Source organism: Rhinolophus ferrumequinum, chromosome 3 (assembly GCF_004115265.2).
Source record: "Rhinolophus ferrumequinum isolate MPI-CBG mRhiFer1 chromosome 3, mRhiFer1_v1.p, whole genome shotgun sequence".
Taxonomy (NCBI): domain Eukaryota; kingdom Metazoa; phylum Chordata; class Mammalia; order Chiroptera; family Rhinolophidae; genus Rhinolophus; species Rhinolophus ferrumequinum.
Genome location: NC_046286.1, coordinates 64,042,531 through 64,062,489, shown reverse-complemented (window position 1 = coordinate 64,062,489; position 19,959 = coordinate 64,042,531). Strand labels below are relative to the sequence as shown.

The 19,959-nt window shown below is 36.4% G+C and overlaps 1 protein-coding gene across 5 annotated transcripts in view; it reads left to right on the top strand.

Moving 5' to 3' along the window:
• LAMA4 (laminin subunit alpha 4) overlaps positions 1 to 19,959 on the top strand; it is a 129,131-nt gene that overhangs the window by 87,302 nt on the left and 21,870 nt on the right. For all 5 annotated transcript variants that reach the window (XM_033103105.1, XM_033103104.1, XM_033103107.1 and 2 more), the window contains exons 15-28: positions 887 to 1,028; positions 1,884 to 1,980; positions 4,060 to 4,176; positions 5,720 to 5,899; positions 7,882 to 8,021; positions 10,236 to 10,412; positions 11,070 to 11,215; positions 11,635 to 11,797; positions 12,678 to 12,811; positions 13,286 to 13,457; positions 16,396 to 16,527; positions 17,598 to 17,740; positions 19,218 to 19,356; positions 19,798 to 19,935. In XM_033103105.1, coding sequence (XP_032958996.1) covers positions 887 to 1,028; positions 1,884 to 1,980; positions 4,060 to 4,176; positions 5,720 to 5,899; positions 7,882 to 8,021; positions 10,236 to 10,412; positions 11,070 to 11,215; positions 11,635 to 11,797; positions 12,678 to 12,811; positions 13,286 to 13,457; positions 16,396 to 16,527; positions 17,598 to 17,740; positions 19,218 to 19,356; positions 19,798 to 19,935 — 2,020 coding nt within the window. The remainder of the gene's footprint in view (positions 1 to 886; positions 1,029 to 1,883; positions 1,981 to 4,059; positions 4,177 to 5,719; positions 5,900 to 7,881; positions 8,022 to 10,235; positions 10,413 to 11,069; positions 11,216 to 11,634; positions 11,798 to 12,677; positions 12,812 to 13,285; positions 13,458 to 16,395; positions 16,528 to 17,597; positions 17,741 to 19,217; positions 19,357 to 19,797; positions 19,936 to 19,959) is intronic.

Below are 19,959 nucleotides of genomic sequence, written 5' to 3'. Positions count from 1 at the left end.
GAGCTCCGTGCATGTTATTCCCCTTGTTAGGAAAAGTATGATCTGTTATATACGGTGAAGAAAAGAGAAAAATAAGATTGAATAAAAAGAGTGAAACCCGCTAATACATAACACCACGCTGAAGTTATGCACCCTCTCTGATAGCCTTGGTTCCCTTTATGGAAAGGAAGTGCAGGGTCTTAGCTCCCGCTCCCCGCATAAGAACGCAGGATATGGTGAGGCCAAAAAGGAACACCCCCGGGGCCATAGATAGGGGAGACATACCACTATATTCTCGCTGGCGGCTGGGTGGGAGACACAGGGAGCAGGAGCCACATGATCCACAACCTGCCGTCGGCTTCTCTGCCAACCAACCAACCTCCTAGCATAGCCACAGCAGTTATATCAGTGGCTAATGGCTAACTGGTTACAGCTGATGGCCACCCAGCCACAGCGGGTGGCCATCTACTACCCGAGCATCTTTCCACGTGAGCCCGAGAGCTTGGAAACTGCTCTCTGGAACTCTGTCCATACAGGGAGTAACAATGCTGATCTGGATAAGCAGTAGATGGGGATCATTTCTTTGCCTGACCACAGCCACATAAAATCTCACTTGAAGAGGTGAAGAAGGCTGGTTTTAAGTCATTATTTCCTTTTCCTGTGGCTACTGCCAGACACGCAGCTGCCATGGAGCCAAACTAGGGTGGTCTTGGGGGCAGGCAGAGGAATGCAAAGGAGATGTGTCCCTAGGAAAGGCAGCTTAGGAAAACCTTGGCAAGCCAGGTGTCTTTGAATAACAGGAAAGAAATACCTGTGGTCCTGCAAGTATTCAAATCAAGCCCTAAATATGGTCATATTTCCCAAAAAGGTAAAAAGGAAAAATAACAACAACTTTGTTTATTAACAGGAATTTGCACAGTTCAGATACGAATGGGCTGGTACAGAAGGCTTTGGACGCTTCAAATGTCTATGAAAATATTGCCAATTATGTTAGTGAAGCCAATGAAACAGCAAAATTGGCTTTGAACATCACTGACCGAATATACGATGTGAGTATCCCCTTATTTTAGAGTTCATTTGTATGTTGCCTTTTCCCAGCATATGGTTTTTCTGTCTTCTCATGTCATCTCTTGAGCTTCCAATGTAATATAAATGGCAGAAAGAGCAGGAGAACTAAGAAAAAACCATTTATTTATGTTATGAATGTTTTAGTAATGCAAGTTCTGCAAGACGTGCCCTACTCCAGACAGCAAATGCCAGTTCCTTGGACAGCTTTTTAAAGCTACAGTCCCTGAATAAAACATATCTAAGCTGTGTTCCTGGCGATAGAGAATATGCTTTATGCATACATTCAGATTTTTCTTTTTTAAATTTATTTTCCAATTACAATTGACATACAATATTATATTAGTTTCAGGTGTACAACACAGTGATTAGACATTTATATACCTTATGACGTGACCACCCCCAAGAGTCTAGTACCCATCTGACACCATCCGTAGTTATTATCAGACAACATTATTAACTATATTCCCTATGCTATACTTTCCATCCCCGTAACTATTTTTTAACTAGCAATTTGTACTTCTTCATCCCTTTCACGTTTTGATTTTTTTTCAACTCAAAAATTGTTTATTGATGGTTTCTAAATGACAAGCACTTTGGTGGGGCTTTGGCCAGGCATTATTCTTAATTCACTGAATTTTCCTCAAAAAACATTTATCTTGAAAATGCCAAGGACGTTATTGTCTTGTGTCCACCTTTGACCTTGTTTTTGAGCTATGAAAATGAAGCGGTATTAATTTTGCGTGGTGTTTAGCAGATAAACTGCGTCATTTAAATTCTACAACCCTGAAAATTTCTTGTGCTGTCATTCTTACTCTCTTCACCCAATTCCTTTGTAGGCTGTGACTGGAATTGATACTCAAATTATTTACCATAAAGATGAAAGCGAGAACCTCCTCAATCAAGCAAGAGAACTGCAAACAAAGGCAGATTCTAGTAAGTATTTTCACTTTCCCATCTTCCTTCTGGTTGATTGCTGCTTCCCTCCTTCATACAGTATTTCTGCATGTAGACAGAGATTTCAAAATTTTAAGAATAAAGGATATTTCAACTAAATAATACATTAATAGTTCCTGCTCAGAGTCAAGGTGTAAAACAGCAAAGAGTAGATATTTTAAAATAAATTGTGGTTGTTTTTTTTTTAAAAAAAAAAAAAAACCCTCAATGTAGTAAAACATATATATGCTGGATAATCTTAGTTAAAGTTCAAATACCCTTAGAAATGAGTTCATTACCTCAGAGATGAAGAATGTTTAGTGAAATTCTGAGTCAATTCAATTGTTGTTAAGAATAACTCTTAATTAACAGAAACTCACTGTAAATACCAATTTTCAAAGAGATAATCCCATAAAATATACTTAACACTAAAACTATATTGCACATAATCTACCCTTTCTTGGACAGGTCAGAAGGCTATTCAAAATTTTACCCATGATGACACATGAAGGGAAAGTCAGGAGGATAGGATACCTACCACAAAGCCATCTGGTTATTTGCACTTTCTTATAGTTTGGGTTCTTCAAGTTTACTGTATTTAGGACAAGCCTAATGACCATAGGGAAAGAAGCATTTTCAAAGGCTGGTGTTTGCATCTGCTAAAGCAATATCTCTAAGAGTGAGAAAGGGAGGAAAAAATAAAAATAAAATTTTTTAGTCAGTTTGGAATCTTGTGAGTTATTCTTAAAAACAATCAAATTGACTCAGAATTTTACTAAACATTATTCATCTCTGAGGTAATGAACTCATTTCCAAGGATATTCAAGCATTGACAAATGAGATTGGAAATCCATTATCTAGCTAAGTTCTAACTGCCACCTAAAAACAAAGGCCAAGTCTAAACTGACAACTTCACGTAATTTTATCAAAGCAATTAATCTCCAGTCTAAAGATGTTTGGTTTTTTTTACAAAGAAATATATAGAAAACAAATGCACTTGTTTTTCATATGCAGAATATTTATTTAATTACCATAAGGCAATTATTATTTTATGCTTTCTGGATAAACAAAGGCAATAAAAAATGCTATTAAGTTTCTTAATTCTAATTAATTTGTAAGTCCACTTTTGAACATACTCTTTAGAAAAGGATTAGAGTTATAGCAGTGAAGAATTAGATTAATAGTAAAATATTTTAAAATAAATATTGTCATATCTATGTATTGTTTTTGTTTCATGTGTCTGAAGACCAGATATGCAGATCTTCATGATTCGGGGACTTAAATATTTTATTCTTGATAATTTGCAAAGTATTTTCTCAATCCTGTCCTTATAGAGTTATGGAACCTCATGAAAGAATTTATTTTTTCTATTTTGGGAGTGATAACCTCTTCAAAATTTCGTATTTTATATGCAGATAATTTCTCTGCATTGGTCACTTTGAATGTTTTGTAGCTTTGTCACCTATTTCATGATCTTGTTTGGTTAAATTCCTTCATGTATTTATTGTGAAAGGGATACGAAAGGGGAGTTAGGATTGTGTGGCTCAGAACTTGCCTCCCTTGAAACAATACATGTTTGCGATATGATACATATTTAGATTTTCAAATTGAACCATATTCATCTACTGAGTTAGATTATAATTTCAAATTACTGTTAATTCATTTTTAAATGACTTTCAGTGATCAATCATCTTTATGTCCCAGCTTTCCTCTCCTTCATTGCCTATGTCAAATAGTTAGCAATTGATAAACTCAGGAAGCTGCTATTTAAAGGAACCTTCTATTCAATTCATTTGTAAAATGAAAACAACGTTTATGTAAGACACGAAGCTCCAAATAGGACACAATTTTTATGAAACATTTCTTCTTATAAACATCCAGCCCAAAATAGATTTTCTTTCTCCTATTTTTATCAAGAGCTCCAAATATAGTTAACTATATTTTTTCTCAGTATATTAGGCAGTGTTGTTTTTTTTCTCAGTCATAGGACCCAAAAGAAAGAGCTAAAAAAAATATTTTGTGTCATAACATTCAAAAATTGCAGCCTCACTGGTACTTTTTTTGGCTGCTTCTCCACAGGCAACGTGGAGGCCGTGGCTGACACCAGCAGGCGTGTGGGTGGAGCCCTAGCAAGGAAGAGTGCGCTTAAAAGCAGATTGAATGATGCCGTTAAGCAACTGCAAGCTGCAGAGCGAGGTAAGGATCACCGACAGAACTTAAGCCTCATCTGGTTGTTCACTGGTATTAAGATAAACCTTTGAGGAAGGAGTAGGTGATTCTTGCCTATCAATTTTTTTATAAATAAATACTGTTTTCCAATGGCAAAAGAAACTATGTTCCTCACATACAAACACACACACAGCAAAATCCTGAAAAATATTTATAAAAGCTGTAATCACACCACCTAGGGTGACCACTAGGGATAGCATTTTCCTCCAATCTTTGTGTCTCTGTGTGTGTGTGTGTGTGTCTGTGTGTGTGTGGTGTGTTGTGTGTGTTGATAGGATCATATTGCTTATACGTACTATTTGGTAACCTACTTTGTTGTGAACATTGCTCTTCATTAACAAATATGCCCTAATTTGGTTATTGGGTTTCTCTGGCCCCAGCTGTGAACTGCTGCCCTCTGTTACATGCCCAGTCATTCTTGTAGTGCAAGCGAGGAGACCAAAGAGTCAAACAGAGAAACAAAACACTCATCTTGCCTAATCTGGGACTATAGTGGTATTTAGAAAGATGTGAATGGAAGCAGATGTGCCTTCGCCGGCACAGTGAAAGTTAAAACATGACCGCTAGAGGTGGGTGTTTTACTACACGGAGCAAATCCGGCTACAGTACTGGCCAGGAGGGTGTCATCCATTGAGAGTTCCTGCTGTCGGCACCACCAGAGCTAGGTACCGGGCTGTGTTTTGCAGATATTATCTGTTGTGGGAAAGGATCACCATTACCTTCAGGCTGATGTGAATCCTGAGGCTTGTCAAGGTTAGGGAACTTGCTCCAAAAGATATACTGCAAAAAGAAGCCTACACAGGATTCACCACTACTACCATCAGAGTTCAGAGCATGAGGTTGAATTAAATGTTTCTCCTCTTGGAAAAAATTAGAGCTACCACCTCACCTGAGTGATTTTCATTTTTATCACAGGAGTAATACATGACCATTATAGAAAAATTACAAAAAACAGATAGGAAGAAAGAACAAGAGAAGAAAAACATTTTATAATCTCATTACTCAGTAACAAAACATTTTGTTGTAAACTTATTTGTAGTTTGAATACATAACTTTTTAATAAAAATAGCATTTTACTATATATGCTCTTTTTAAAGTTGCTTTTGTTATTCAAAAATATCTTTCTTTAAAAGTGATACTTGCAACGAATTTCAGACATAAATATTTTATGAGTTAAAATCTCATGTATTTTCTGTGGCTTTCTCACCAGGTTGCTAACCTGAAGAAATAGTAATTGCTTTTTTTTTAAAATTTATGTCTAATTTGAAAATGTTTTAAGTGAGCTACATGATTTTAAAGAGACTTCAGAGTTTTTCAAGCTCACTTAATACTGCTTACAATTTTCTTGTGCATCTAATTTACACCATAATTAACATATATTTAAAGATCTTAATTGGCTTAAAAGCCCAAAATGTGAGGCCTGTTTCACCCAGTGATTAAATGGTTGTTAATGTTTCCAACAAATGTCCTGCTTTTCTGCAAAGTGAATGCCCTTGTGCTCTGTGTGAAGGTGACACTCAACAGCGCCTGGGTCAGTCCAAGCTCATCACTGCAGAAGCCAACAAGACGACGATGGAAGTCCAGCAGGCTACAGCCCCAATGGCTAACAATCTAACCAACTGGTCACACAATCTTCAAAATTTTGACTCTACTGCTTACAACACTGCAGTGGACTCAGCCAGAGATGCAGGTATCACTTAGAAATTTCTCCATTTGCATCCAGTTGAGAATTGGCCATTAAACTCTACACATCTTTTGTTAAAAAGGAATTTTTTTCATTTGTGTTTCATATTGCAATCATGTAGAAGTTAGCTTTGAAAAGGAGAAAAATTTTTGCTCAGTTCATCTACCCATATATATGTGTGTGTGTACATATGAAATATATATATTTCACATAAACACTAGATAGATTGGTTGAGTCATATTTTTTCTATGTGAAATAATGGTAGCACTTGTTTTTATCAATGTAAGACTGATCCTTTGGGGAAGAAGATCAATCACATGTTAAAGTAAATAATCTTAACAAAATACTGGTTTGCTTTAAGGAAAAAAAAACATTTACTGAACAGCATTGCTTTTACTAAACAGTATTGCTTTATCCTTACCCCCAAAAAGCAGGTTACTACCAACAAGTACTGAATATGGCCAAACATAACTGAAGTTTCTCACTAAGAACAGTTTGTTGGCCAACTTGGATACAAATTTATAGCAATGAAAATGAAATATTTTGATGTCTACCTAATTTATTTGGTTATACATAGATATTAAATTACATATTACTTGAGAAATTTTCTTTTTTCCAGTCTCATATATTTATTGTCTCTTCATACCTCTTAAATATCAAGATTTTGTCATGACTAGAATTTTCTGTTCTCAAACATGGTTTTGTTTGTTTTAATTTTTAATTTTATTTTTCAATTACAGTTGACATACAATATTATATTAGTTTCAGGTGTACAAGTCCACCACGTTTTTGCAGACCATATCACCTTCACTTCCATATGAATTAAGAAACAACATATATGATTTATCTGTCACTAGAAAGTTTATCACAGGTCATAAATATTCATTCCAGTAACAGGAAGACAGCTGTTTTATATTCATTTTAAGGGTATAGTCATGAGTTCTTCCATGTAACCATTCACTTAATTGCTTTTAAAACTTAGTGTTTAAAAGATTTGCTTCTATGACATCCAACATTTACGTTTATGAAGATACTGCCTCAGGAATATTTACAAAATCTGTCCATTTTTTCCTCTCCTTTTTCGGTCCTACCAGTTATTTCAGTAAACCTCCAGAACTAGCACTAATTGAATTTGTTTCAGGCTACTGTGTTTTCATTAAATAGCAATCATCTGGGCCCCACTCCCAGAGTTCCTCATGCTTTGATTTGGGATGGGGCCAAAGAATTTGCATTTCCAACAAGTTCCCTGGTGAAACTGATGCCATTGGTCTGGGGAACACACATTGAGCACCACTGCTCTATCCGTGAGACTTTGGAAAAAGCTATGCTATTCTCTGTGTTTGGGGTTCTTCTCATCAAGTTGTATCCTTACGATTGTACTCTTTTCTAGTATTGTACATTATATATCCAAAAAAAATTACCTAAAAAGTCAGTATGATCTGCTTGGACTATCACCTTTGTCTGAGACCACAGCCCATATCTACCCACTCCGGCCTTGGCACGACTGCCACTCTTTGGGTGCTACCTCATTTCCTCCATCTAGTTATGCCTCTGCTGGGTCCATTACAGCAGCAGTGTGACATGTGGATGAGCGTCCTGGAAGATGCTCTTTTACTTCCTTTGGCCCAGCATTTTTGTTTTTTTGGTTTTTTGTTTTGTTTTTTGTATAAGTTGTATGAGAAATGCAAACAGAACCTGTCCTGTGTGGTGAATGGAACATCTGTGTATTCATTGTGGATCCTGCCCTTTGGACATGTGCATTCTAAGTCAGCTTGCTTTGCATACAATGTATAGATCAATATTCACTTTAAATGCCACAGAATAGGAATTGACCGTGTTTTGGGATTCACTATTAATTTTGCAGGACTAAAAATAATTTCTTATAATTCTATCAGAAGTAACCATGTGTTTGTTGTCTCTTCACCTGATTTCTGAAATATATTAATATTGAGATATTTACTCAAGTGATTAATTTTTGTTAACTACAGTAAGAAATCTGACAGAGGTTGTCCCTCAGCTCCTGGATCAGCTTCGTACGGTCGAGCAGAAGCGGCCTGCTAGCAACGTTTCCGCCAGCATCCAGAGGATCCGAGAGCTCATTGCTCAGACCAGAAGTGTCGCCAGCAAGGTAACCTTTGGAAGGTGTCATCATCAGTCACTCAGTGATAATGAGAATATGAAGCTGAGCTCCAACTCTTAGAGCAGCTTCCAGAGCCTGTAACCATCCTACTGTATCATCCAGCTCAGTAGTTCTCAGCTCCATCTATTCATCAGAATCACATGAGGAGCTCGGGAAACCAAACCCTTTCCTGGTCCCAAGCTGAAAGCAATATATCAGGTTCTCTAGCGGAAGGGCTCAGCATCTGTATTTTCTTAAATCTCCCCAGTGATTCCACTGTGTAACCAAGATTAAGGACCACAAGTTAACTTAGTCAACAAAACTCATAGAGCACAAGAAATCAAGTCAAGTCAACCACAATAAAAGACTCAATTTATTATTATTATTCATTATTTTAGCAGCTGTTTTAGTCCAATTACTATATGGAATAATCTTGTCCATCTACCTTTTCAAAGAATTCTCCAGTACAGACAGCATAGATGACATGAAGCTTTTACTAACTCCTCCACAGGCTTAACTGAGGAATCACATCCCAGCTAAACTGAATAATCTCACGAAAGACCCTGTTCTGAGACTGATACAGAAGCAATGCAGCAACACCATGGCTATTGCCACGGTTGGTAGGAACATATCCTGACACCACACTTAACATTTTCCATGTGGCAAAACAGGGCTTGTTCTTGGCCTTCGTTTAAATTTGTTTTTTATTGATTTATAGACCAGCAGCATTTTTTTACAACTAAGTTATATGGCTTAATTTCTCAACTGAGAATTGGCCTGAACAGACTGTTGGCCCTAATTATTGACAGAAAGAAGAGTTGGAAATCAATTATTTTGTGATGAAGGAGATGATGATTGGTAAATATGCCCACCTTTTAAATGATATATGATAATGGATCCCATACCACAAACTACCTTTTTTATATTCTTAGAGAATATTTCAAAAAAGTTTTATTGTCAACAAACGGCATTTCAAAAACTAGGTTTCTGTAAGTGCTTTCTGGTAATTTTATTCATATGGAGTATAATGTTGAGGCCTCAATCACCTAAAACCATTTTCTAAAGAGAGTCTTGGCAATGCCTTTGGAGCTCACTGGGCTCCCCAATGTATTTCTGTGCAGCTATACATCCTTCTCAGTTTTTACATTAATCTCACACACTGCTTGATTATTTTATTAAGATGCAATGATGCTTACTCAACTGGCAACATAGGACAACTGCACTCTAGGCACCTGGAAATATAATCCTGAGCTCACTTACCATTAGTTAACCAAATCAATATTAATTAATTGATGTAAATACATTTTATCATTCAAAAATGTTTGCATAGATGGCTTGGATATACACTATCCGTCCACTTCTGAATACTCTGAAAGTCGCCCCAAATCACACCTAGTTAGCACATCATATTGGGCCTCTTAGAAATGCATTTACTGAATTGTGCTTTGTTGTGGTGCTTTTCTGAGAATCATTGCGAGAAACATCTTAATGAACTCATACTGCCAATTATATAATGAGAGAGCCAGGCACTGGAATGCAATTGCTATAGTATTGGTATAGCAATTGGTATAGTTATCATCTTATTTCCTTCTCACAACCAATTTATTGTCCTCACTTTACAGATGAGGAAACTGCAGGTCCAGTGACTTGCTCATGATCATATAGCAGTAAGTGGCAGAGCCAGGTTTCAACACCCTGTCTAGGACTACAAGGCTGGGTCCAGACCCCTCCCAACTGCCAGATGTGGTTGAGGATGTTTCTTACAGCATTACCCCATGCTCCTCTTTGGAAGACCCTGGGGAGAAATTCTTAGCCGTGGTAGTACCCAAGATTAGTTTTCTTGTCCTGATCAATTCATTGTTGTTAATTGTATAGGTCTTGTGAATTATGTAACTGACGAGTATCCTTTCAAGATGTTTAGTTCACCCCAACCAAGTATGTAGTCCATTGTGGAATCTATATTTATTCTTATTCTTTGACTTATTTGTCACCCTTTTTTTTTTTTTTTGCTTTTCTTTCACCTCAATTTAAATTTAAACTATTGTATTACAATCTGCCTTAAATCCCCTCTCCTACAAGGTGAGGCCTTAAGCAAACAAAAGCATAGAAGAGAATAGAGCTCAGAGACCCCATCAGGAATGAGGGAAGCCCACTGAGAGCCATGAGAAAGCACTATGCGCATTTCTACAGAATACTGTTAATCGAGGAATTTTGTAACTCCAGATCCAAGTCTCCATGATGTTTGATGGGCAGTCGGCGGTCGAAGTGCACCCCAGAACCAGTATGGATGACTTAAAGACCTTCACATCCCTGAGCCTGTACATAAAACCTCCTTCTGTGAAGCAGCCAGAACCAGCTGAGACTGCAGATCAGTTTATCCTGTACCTCGGAAGCAAAACTGTAAGCGCATGAGGTTTTAAAAGAAGGAATACTATCGAAAGGAACGCTAGGTGCTTTTCTCTTGCCTTAGAACAAAGCTATCTACGCCAACAACAAAATTCCCATTCTGGTAATTCAAAAGGTGTATAGATCATTTTAGTGCCAAGATTAAGCTAGTGATTTAAAGACAAGTAATTCCTTCTCTGTGTGAGATATTTCTGGGCTTGCTTCATATCAACCTCGCACTGCTAACTTTGAGGAGTCTGAATGTAGCATTTCAAGACCTTCAGCGTACAGAGGCCTATTACGTTTGATGCTGAGCCCTGTTTGAAGATGCATAGCAGTGAGTGTCGGCATGCTGCATGACATCCCTGGGTTAACTAAACAAGGTTAGCATACTCCTGGCAACTCTCAAATGTCCGCAAGCCTGCCCTTGCTTGCCTCCTTGTCCAGATGCACTTGGACGAGCCCAGGGTGGCAGCAGACTGGTGCAGCCACAGGGAGGCTGGAAAGAAAGAAGCACTGCCCGGTCTAAGAGGAACTTTGGTAACAATTCAGGCCAGATATGCCTCGCATATAGCCAAGCATTGAGATTGCTGATTGTCCTTTAAAGAAACGAAAACCAAAGATGATATTCATGCATTTGGATTGTATTTAAGTGACTTCTTGACATTTCAGGCCAAAAAAGAGTACATGGGTCTTGCAATCAAAAACGATAACCTGGTGTACGTTTATAATTTGGGAACGAAGGATGTAGAGATTCCCCTGGACTCCAAGCCTGTGAGTTCCTGGCCTGCTTACTTCAGCATTGTCAAGATTGAAAGGTAAAGTGAATCCATGACATGGGCTTATGTGCACATTTTATGATAAATCTACTGAATGCACTCACACAATCTTCCTGTGTGTGTTGTAAGTAGCATTTTCTTCGCTCTATTCTTCCTCTTTCTTCCATTATTCTTCTATTCCTTCTCAAATACCTTAGTGGAAAACAAAAGATTAGAAAAAATAGCCATCATTTCCAAATAGCAATCTGATTATTACATCTTTTTATGGGGTGGCCAATCCATGAATTAATTTTTTTCTCCCCTCGTCATTGGTTGTTGACAGTCTATAAATGCTTATGAATGTGACAAAATCAAATCGTTTATTCTGTGACAGGGGAGCATTAACATTTGACATTTTAAAAAAAAACATTTTCTATAAATGATCTGGCAAATAAAGAATAAAAAATTTATCTCAACAGGGTAGGAAAACACGGAAAGGTGTTTTTAACAGTCCCAAGTCTCAGCAGCACCGCAGAGGAAAAATTTATTAAAAAAGGGGAATTTGCGGGCGATGACTCATTGTTGGATCTGGACCCCGAGGACACTGTGTTTTATGTGGGTGGTGTGCCTTCCAACTTCAAGGTAAGTCATCCAGCTATGTTTTGATTTATGGCAAGTCTCCCATGATTGTTTTTGAAAATCCATAATAACTATGATGATTTGGAAGTGGGATAGAAACTTTAATATTTTAAGAAAGAGCTTAGCTCAGTAGGTGGTAGAATTCTGAACCAGCATCTATAAATCTCGTATATAAATCTGGTCTCTGCTACACATATTTTCATAGTGTCAAATACTTTCAAGCTATAACTAATATTTGACTATCAATTTATTTCAATCTGATACGTGCATATGTAATTAATATCACCCCCACCTACTGCAGGAGTGTCTGTACCTCGTGGGTGTGTATCTAGTCTTCAGGTTCACAGATGACAGTTTCAGAAACTCAGTTGTCTCAATACAGGCGTGAAATAAAATACCTGAGATGAGGGAGTGGGTGGGATCTAGGGTAGAGTATGAGACCTGATGAAAGGCAGTTGAAGGAAGGCTCAAGAGGATACAGAGTCTATCTAGAATTTCAACTCCAGGACTGTTACTTGACTAGTTACAGGCACATTATTAAACCTCTCTGAGAATTGCTTTCCCTCTATTTATGTAAGAAGAGGAATACCTACCTCACAGAGCTGATGTGAAGATTGATTTTGGTCATCAATTCACTGTCCAGTGTGGGACTGCCACATAGTATATGCTCAATAAATCCCACCCTCTCTACTAAGATATACACAACTGAAATGCCATTGTTTATCTAAAGGATTAAGCATAGAATAGTCACAAATTTAGGTCTAGAAAAACATTGTACCAATGAGTAGGTCCCATGAGTGTGCTATTTGTTTCCTTGCCTGTTCTGTTTCACCCGGTGAAATGTGATCATGGGACAGTTGATTTTGCTTTCTCTGTTGCACAGCCTCCTGCCAGCCTAAACCTGCCTGGCTTTGTTGGCTGCCTGGAATTGGCCACTTTGAATAATGATGTAATCAGCTTGTACAACTTTAAGAACATCTATAATATGGATCCTTCCAAATCAGTGCCCTGTGCCAGGTAAGAAAGTGTTAAGAGTACTAAAGACTTTGATGGCCATGCAAGAGCAGCAGGTGAGACAAGTGTGGGTCAATATTCAGGTTCTCAATCTTTCTTCGGGGGAAACCAATTTTGAAACTGCATGATAATCATGCCTGCAAAAACCTTTTCAGTTCTTTTCTACCACAGATGAGCACATACAGTTATAAAAAGTGTTAAACAACTTGTTTGCAGCTTTGATTTAGGATTCAAGAGACTGGGGTTTCACTAGAGACTTCCGTTGTCTTAGCACATAGGGGAGAGAAGAAATCCATTGAAAACAATTGTTTTAACTTACCTACAAACACTTATTTATGTCTCCCATGCAGACATCAGGACTTCATTTAAATGCTGTAAGGACTAAGGAAGATGTCACGTAAATGGGTTAAAAGGGCCTCACTTAAAAAGCACAACACAAAGTATAATGTTCATATGATCCTTGTATTTTTATTTCAGAGATAAACTGGCCTTCACTCAGAGTCGGGCTGCCAGCTATTACTTCGATGGCTCTAGTTATGCCGTGGTGAGAGATATCACCAGGAGAGGGAAATTGGGTCAGGTGACTCGTCTGGACATAGAAGTTCGAACACAAGCTGACAATGGGCTGGTGCTGCTGATGGTCAATGGAGTGAGTACAAATAAAGACCTGCATCTTCTCCTTCATTTGCTTTACTTTCTACCGTGCATGTTTCTAGGGCCCTTCCCAAGTTGAGAGTGTCATGCCATCAAATTGAAGTTTTGCTTTAGGAAGCCAAACTGGGTATTTTTTTCCTTAGGGAAATGATGTCAGCAATAAGTAAAAGCAGCCCTGAAATGCATTTCCCTGCACAACATTTTTTGATGTATATTAAATACCTCCTCTGGAGTAAGCTAAGGGAATTTTGAGAAAAATCAGTGCCAAGCTCTAGCTAAGCAGTGTGTCTAACAAAATTTTATAATGACTTTTTAAATTATATGCCCTAACTAGTAAAAAATCATATGCCCTAATCAGTTAAAAAAAAATTTGTATGTTTATTATATATATGTGTGTATACATATATACTACATATATATATACATTCCTTTATTAATGATATACTTATACCATAAATGGATATAATATTCAAAACTAGGAATAAAAGACAATTTTTATAAAGATAATATTAAATAGAAATAAATTTTATTTTAAAATAAAGATGAAATTAAATAAAATTATTTTTATTTGTTAGTGATACAAAAGTAGTTATTAATAACAGCATTAATAAAAACAATGTAATTAAATGTGCTTAAGTATTTTTGAAAGTCTCGTTAAACTCTTTGTGATATGGTCATTCAAAAGTCTCGTTCTAAGTCCAGTTTATTTCAATACTAAATTTTATCAGCTGTCATAACTGGACAAGATACCTCATAAAAAAAATGTAAAAACGTATCATTGGCTATGCTTACTAAATCATGATACCATTTTTGAATCTCATTCACCAGCTGGCAAAAATTGCCTTTGAAATTAGGCTGGGACATTTCCATCTTTCCTAATGTCAGTTCTTGCAAGCTAATCAGATATTACGTCATTTTGTAAACTTTAACAAAAGAGTTCAAGACCATTGAGAATTTTCATTTGAAAGATTTTTAAAGAGGTTAGAAATTGATTTCCAGAAATGTTTTAATAGTGCAGATATGAGAGTTTTTGTTGGTAGTACACTTACATTGTGTTCATCAGCAAGTTCATTTAACAATAGAAAAACTTTTGAACATATTTTTAAAAACCATCTCTCCAAGAAAGTGTGCAACTTTCTTCAAAAAAAATTTACTTTCTCATCCATTGTTATAATACTGCCTACCTTGAAATGACAGGTCAAGTATGTTTTTTAAAAATAATTAGTACATTTCATACTACTGAAAGACATTTGTTGACAAATAAAGGTCAACAAATTTAGAATAATTCATTTTGTAAATAAAAATGCGTAACTCTTTAAACTAATTTTAATAATTTGAGGACATAATCTGCAAACATCTATGTGTCTCAAAGTATTGTCACATCACTGCATCTCAATAGAAAATCATTGTAAATATTCTATTATTTAAGTCATCTCTCCTATAAATCCATGTAACACATAAACTGAAGTGAATTGCAGTGGACTGAATGCAAAGAAATAGGTGAGGAGGTTCCGCCTTCAAGCATGGAATTCCACTCTTGAAGTCTTGCATACTGTATAAATCCTGTGGAAATGCATCCAAAGGACAAAATGAAGACCTGAGGTCAGGTCAATTCATGTATTAAATATGAAAAATTAGTTTCTCTATTTTAGAGGTTTTAAATGAATATAAATAAAAGTTGAAATATTTTCTTTCTATCCCCCAACGGATTGTTTTCCACCTTCTCAAGAGTACACAAACTCCACTCAGATCACTTTCTCTAAAATATGGACTTTACTATCATACCTTATTTTTCAAATCCATTGAATTCTTGTATCTATGAACTATCTTCTGAAACAAGCAAGGCTGACCAGTAAATTCCTTGAGTGTTACACAATTATTCTGGTTCTCAAACATCAGGTGGTCCAGGTACATAATAATTTCATATTTATTTACATAAATCCAGTGTTTCAAAATAATACAGAAATGGCCTTCTTTTTCTTTATATCCATATTTGCTGATAATTTTTTAAGGTCTTTTCAGCATATCTTGGAATTAGTTTTCAATATTACCAATTTTCCTCTTAAAATGAAATGCAGTCAGCTCTATTGGCTACTTTCAAATGTTTCCTAAAGAAAAGGCAGTTGAATACATATGGCCTATAATACTGTTTTCAAGATTTTAATTTAAAAAATTTCATTAATTAAGTACATAAAAACAATAGAAGATAGTTGTTTTAAATAGTGTGTAAATATTAACACCTGAGTGTCTTAATATGAGACATAACTGCAGATGTAGTTGTGATTTTTATTTCATAATATATAACGGAATATTACTCGGCCATAAAAAAAAAAAAGAATTAAATCTTACCATTTGTGACAACATGGATGGACCTAGAAGGTATTATGCTTAGTGAAATAAGTCAGACAGAGAAAGAAAACTACCATATAATCTCACTTATATATGAAATCTAAAGAAAAAAATAAACGAACATACAAAACAGAAACAGATTCAGATACAGAAAACAAACTGATGGTTGCCAGAGAGAAGGGGGTTTGTGGAGCTGGATGAAAAACGTGAAGGGATGAAGAAATACAAACTGGCAGTTACAAAATAGTCATGGGAATGAAATGTACAGCATAGGGAATATAAGCAGTAATGTTGCAACAACTATGTATAGACTATTCGGGGGGATCACTGCATAAATTTTTATAAAATGTCTACCCATTATGCTATAAACCTGAAACTAATATAAAATAATATTGCATGTCAACTGTAACTGAACAAATAAATAATTTTAAAACATACTTTCAGTAGTAAAAAAGGAATTTCATGAGACTTCCTTAATCTTCAATTTCAATAACAAAGAACACAATGTTATTTCTCAAATTCAGCTAAATCTGCACTTTCATAATAGCAAATGCTCACATCTTATACATTCTTTCTCTCCACAGAGTATGTTTTTCAGCCTGGAAATGCGCAATGGTTACTTACATGTGTTCTATGACTTTGGATTTAGCAATGGCCCCGTTCACCTTGAAGACACGTTGAAGAAAGCTCAAATTAATGATGCAAAATACCATGAGGTACAAATCACTGCAGTTTGTTTATTTTGTTTTGTTTGTACTTAGATCTATTGATCTAATCAGATGTTCAAACTAGACAGGTGGGAACTTAAACTGAAACCTCACATCTAAAGACTGACCGAAGGGCCCTCATCTTCTTAACTCCAGGATAACATGTGCTTTAAGAGAATGGGTGTTTTTGTCATACTGACCTTTCTAAAAAAGACTCACCCGAAATGTTCATTTTAGTTGCTTCATTGACCAAAACTCTCCTGTTTTGCTCAATATCTTGATTACAAAGGCACTCTTCTCGATCCTTCTATACATTTGTGGAAAATGCCATCATGTAGATGCACGGCCATTTACTAACTTATGTTTTGAGCCCCTCAAAATGTAAAAAGAGTAGATATAAGTAAATAATTTCTTTTTAAACTCTTTATCCAGAACTTAGAAAATACTGACAGAGATTCCTTATAAAGAGAACCCACAAAGAATGCTCTTTAGTCTTGAAACAGTTGTGAAGTATATTGACAATATACTTTATCTACTTTCATTAACAACTAACTACTTTAAATGTACTATTTAATAAAATGTATAAAAGGCATATATTTGAAGTTGAACTGAAATGCAGAGCGTAAGAGGCTATATTTCTCATTTCAGTTAAAAATCCACAGCCTCCATAAGGATGGTTTACAATAAAATATTTTAACTATTTCTCTGACTAGCATTTTCACAGCTTAAAGCTTCTCACTATGTCACCAAAAAATAACATCTGCCGTCTCATCTCCAGAAGGTACCTGTTTATAGTTCTTTCCCGAATTCCCTCAAAGGTGCCAAAGAAAGCAATTGGACTCATGACAAAATTTTTCTTAGGCTAGCCTCTTCTCCATATGGAAATCCTCCAGGAAATGTGAACTTCTGCTTATATAAGTAAGTTTTCATGTCTATGAGGAAGAAAGGAGAAGTCTAGTCCCCATTTTGTGAACAAGCACAAGAACGTGGAAGTCCAGCTGTTTTAACCACAGTAATATAAGTAAATAAAGTTGATTGTTAAGCAGTGATCAAGACTGACTTCATATTATTTCTCCCAGATCTCAATCATTTACCACAATGATAAGAAAATGATTTTGGTAGTTGACAGACGACATGTCAAAAGCATGGACAATGAAAAGATGAAAATACCTTTTACGGATATATACATTGGAGGGGCACCCCCAGAAATCTTACAATCCAGGTAAGTTTATTTGTTAAGTGGTTGTTTGTTCCTAACAATGTACTGGGCTGAGTATTCAGCACCCAGGAGAGGCCTAGTAAAAGGTTTAAACACCCCCACTTGCTACTTCTCCCCATGCACATAGGCGCACACACACACATTCATTTACCTTTGGGCCCTCTGCAGCCAGTCCCCCTTAAATTAGCATCTACTAGATGTGATCTACAGGTTTCTTTAATTATGTCCCTTTACTTTTGTTTTAATCTTAATTTAAACTTAGTCTGAGTTTTTAATTAGCATCTGAGGGTAAAATTTTTAAGCTTATCCAAGGGGTTGTGAATTATGTATAGCAAAACATTATTCTAATATATTCAAAAATTTGGCTGTCTCTTATTACAATCAGTTCATAGCATCAGAGACCTTTAAGACTAGAGACAAAGCTAGGGTATTCCAGTCCAGTGTTTCTCAACCTTAGCTCTCATTAGAATAACCCGGAGAGCTTTTACAAGCACGATTGCCCATGGCCACTCTCCAGAAATTATGAATGCTCTGGGATGAGGCCATAACATAATATTTAAAAAAAAAAAAAAAAAAACCTCCCCAATCAGGCAATTCTACTGTGCAACCAGGGTTGAGAATTGCTGATAGAGTTCAACCTCTCATCCATTTATAGACTCCCCTTTTCCATTACCCTTTTCCATTAGGGTAATTCAATATAAGCTTTTCCTTATATTGAATTACAACTAGTGCCACCTCCTGCCCTTCCATGTTACAATGCTTCATATGTTTAAAAGGTTCCCCAAGCTTCCTTTCCAAACTAAATAGCCTCTTCAGTTCCTTCAACTCTGCCACATTGGACACTTAACCACTGTGGTTGCCATTGTATGCACCCCAGTCTGTCAATCAGCATGGCCCTCGGGGTGTGATCTTCTCAGAGCAGAATATAGGGAACTGTTACCACTTAGTTTGGCTAGTAGTCATCTAAAATACATTGAAACCATTGTAATTTGATCAAAACTAACTTCATATTTGTTCAATATCCAATAACATGTTCTTGGGCACCTCCTATATTCCGGGCATGATAATAAGTACCAGGATTACAGTACTGAGCAAAATGCCATCCCTGATCTTAAAGATAAAGGATTTCCTACTTTCCTATTGATCCAAAGGCCCTACATTCACTCTAGCCTTAGTTGATTATAGTGTGTTGCAAATAAAGCCAAAAAGATAAGTTTATGACCCAAGTAGATTAGTGGAAGACTGATGACCGGGTTCAAATCCTAACTTACCGGTTGTGACATAAGAAAAAATTTAATATTTCTCAGTTTAATTTTATAGCTTAAACCATGTGAAAATACCAAGAGTTGACCACTTTTGACCTTTAAATAGATCACTTATAAATGATTATAAATAAAATTAAATTTCATAGCTTACATATACAGGGTAACATCTACAGGGTAACATGGCTGTATCAGTGAAGACTAATTTTCTTTTCCAGGACCCTAAGAGCACACCTTCCCCTAGATATCAACTTCAGAGGATGCATGAAGGGTTTCCAGTTCCAAAAGAAAGATTTCAATTTGTTAGAGCAGACAGAAACCCTGGGAATTGGTTACGGATGCCCAGAAGACTCTCTAGTAAGTAGCAGTCAATCAAAAGCTTTTTAATAAATAGACACAAAACTTACCAGTCGCAAAAGCTGAAAAAAGCTCTTTTTAGCTTCCCTGTAATCCTAGATATACTTTGGGCTCCTTTCTGCCACCAGCAGAAAGAAGAATCATTAAGCTAGAAAGTGACTTGTCCGGTTGCCTAGTTTTCCACAGCTGGGGCTTCCAAGGCCCAGAGAGGCTGTGTAAGTATTACTCCTCACTCAGGGTGGAGGAGCTGGAGAAGCTAAAACCCCAACTGTTAGAGGCACACAGAAGGACGGCTACCAGGCCTGAATTCTAGTGTAAACCAGAAGTTTCAAAAGACTATTAATATAGAAACTAGCAGACAAGGCCTTTGTGTGTGAGAAATTCACATTTAAGCATTTGATAATTATCAAAAACACTAAATTGACTTTTTTTGGCACACAGATATCTCGCAGAGCATATTTCAATGGACAGAGTTTCATTGCTTCAACTCATAAAATATCTTTCTTTGATGGCTTTGAAGGAGGTTTTAATTTCCAAACGTTTCAACCAAATGGGTTACTGTTTTATTATGCTTCGGGGGTAAGTATTTGTTTTTCCCTGAGG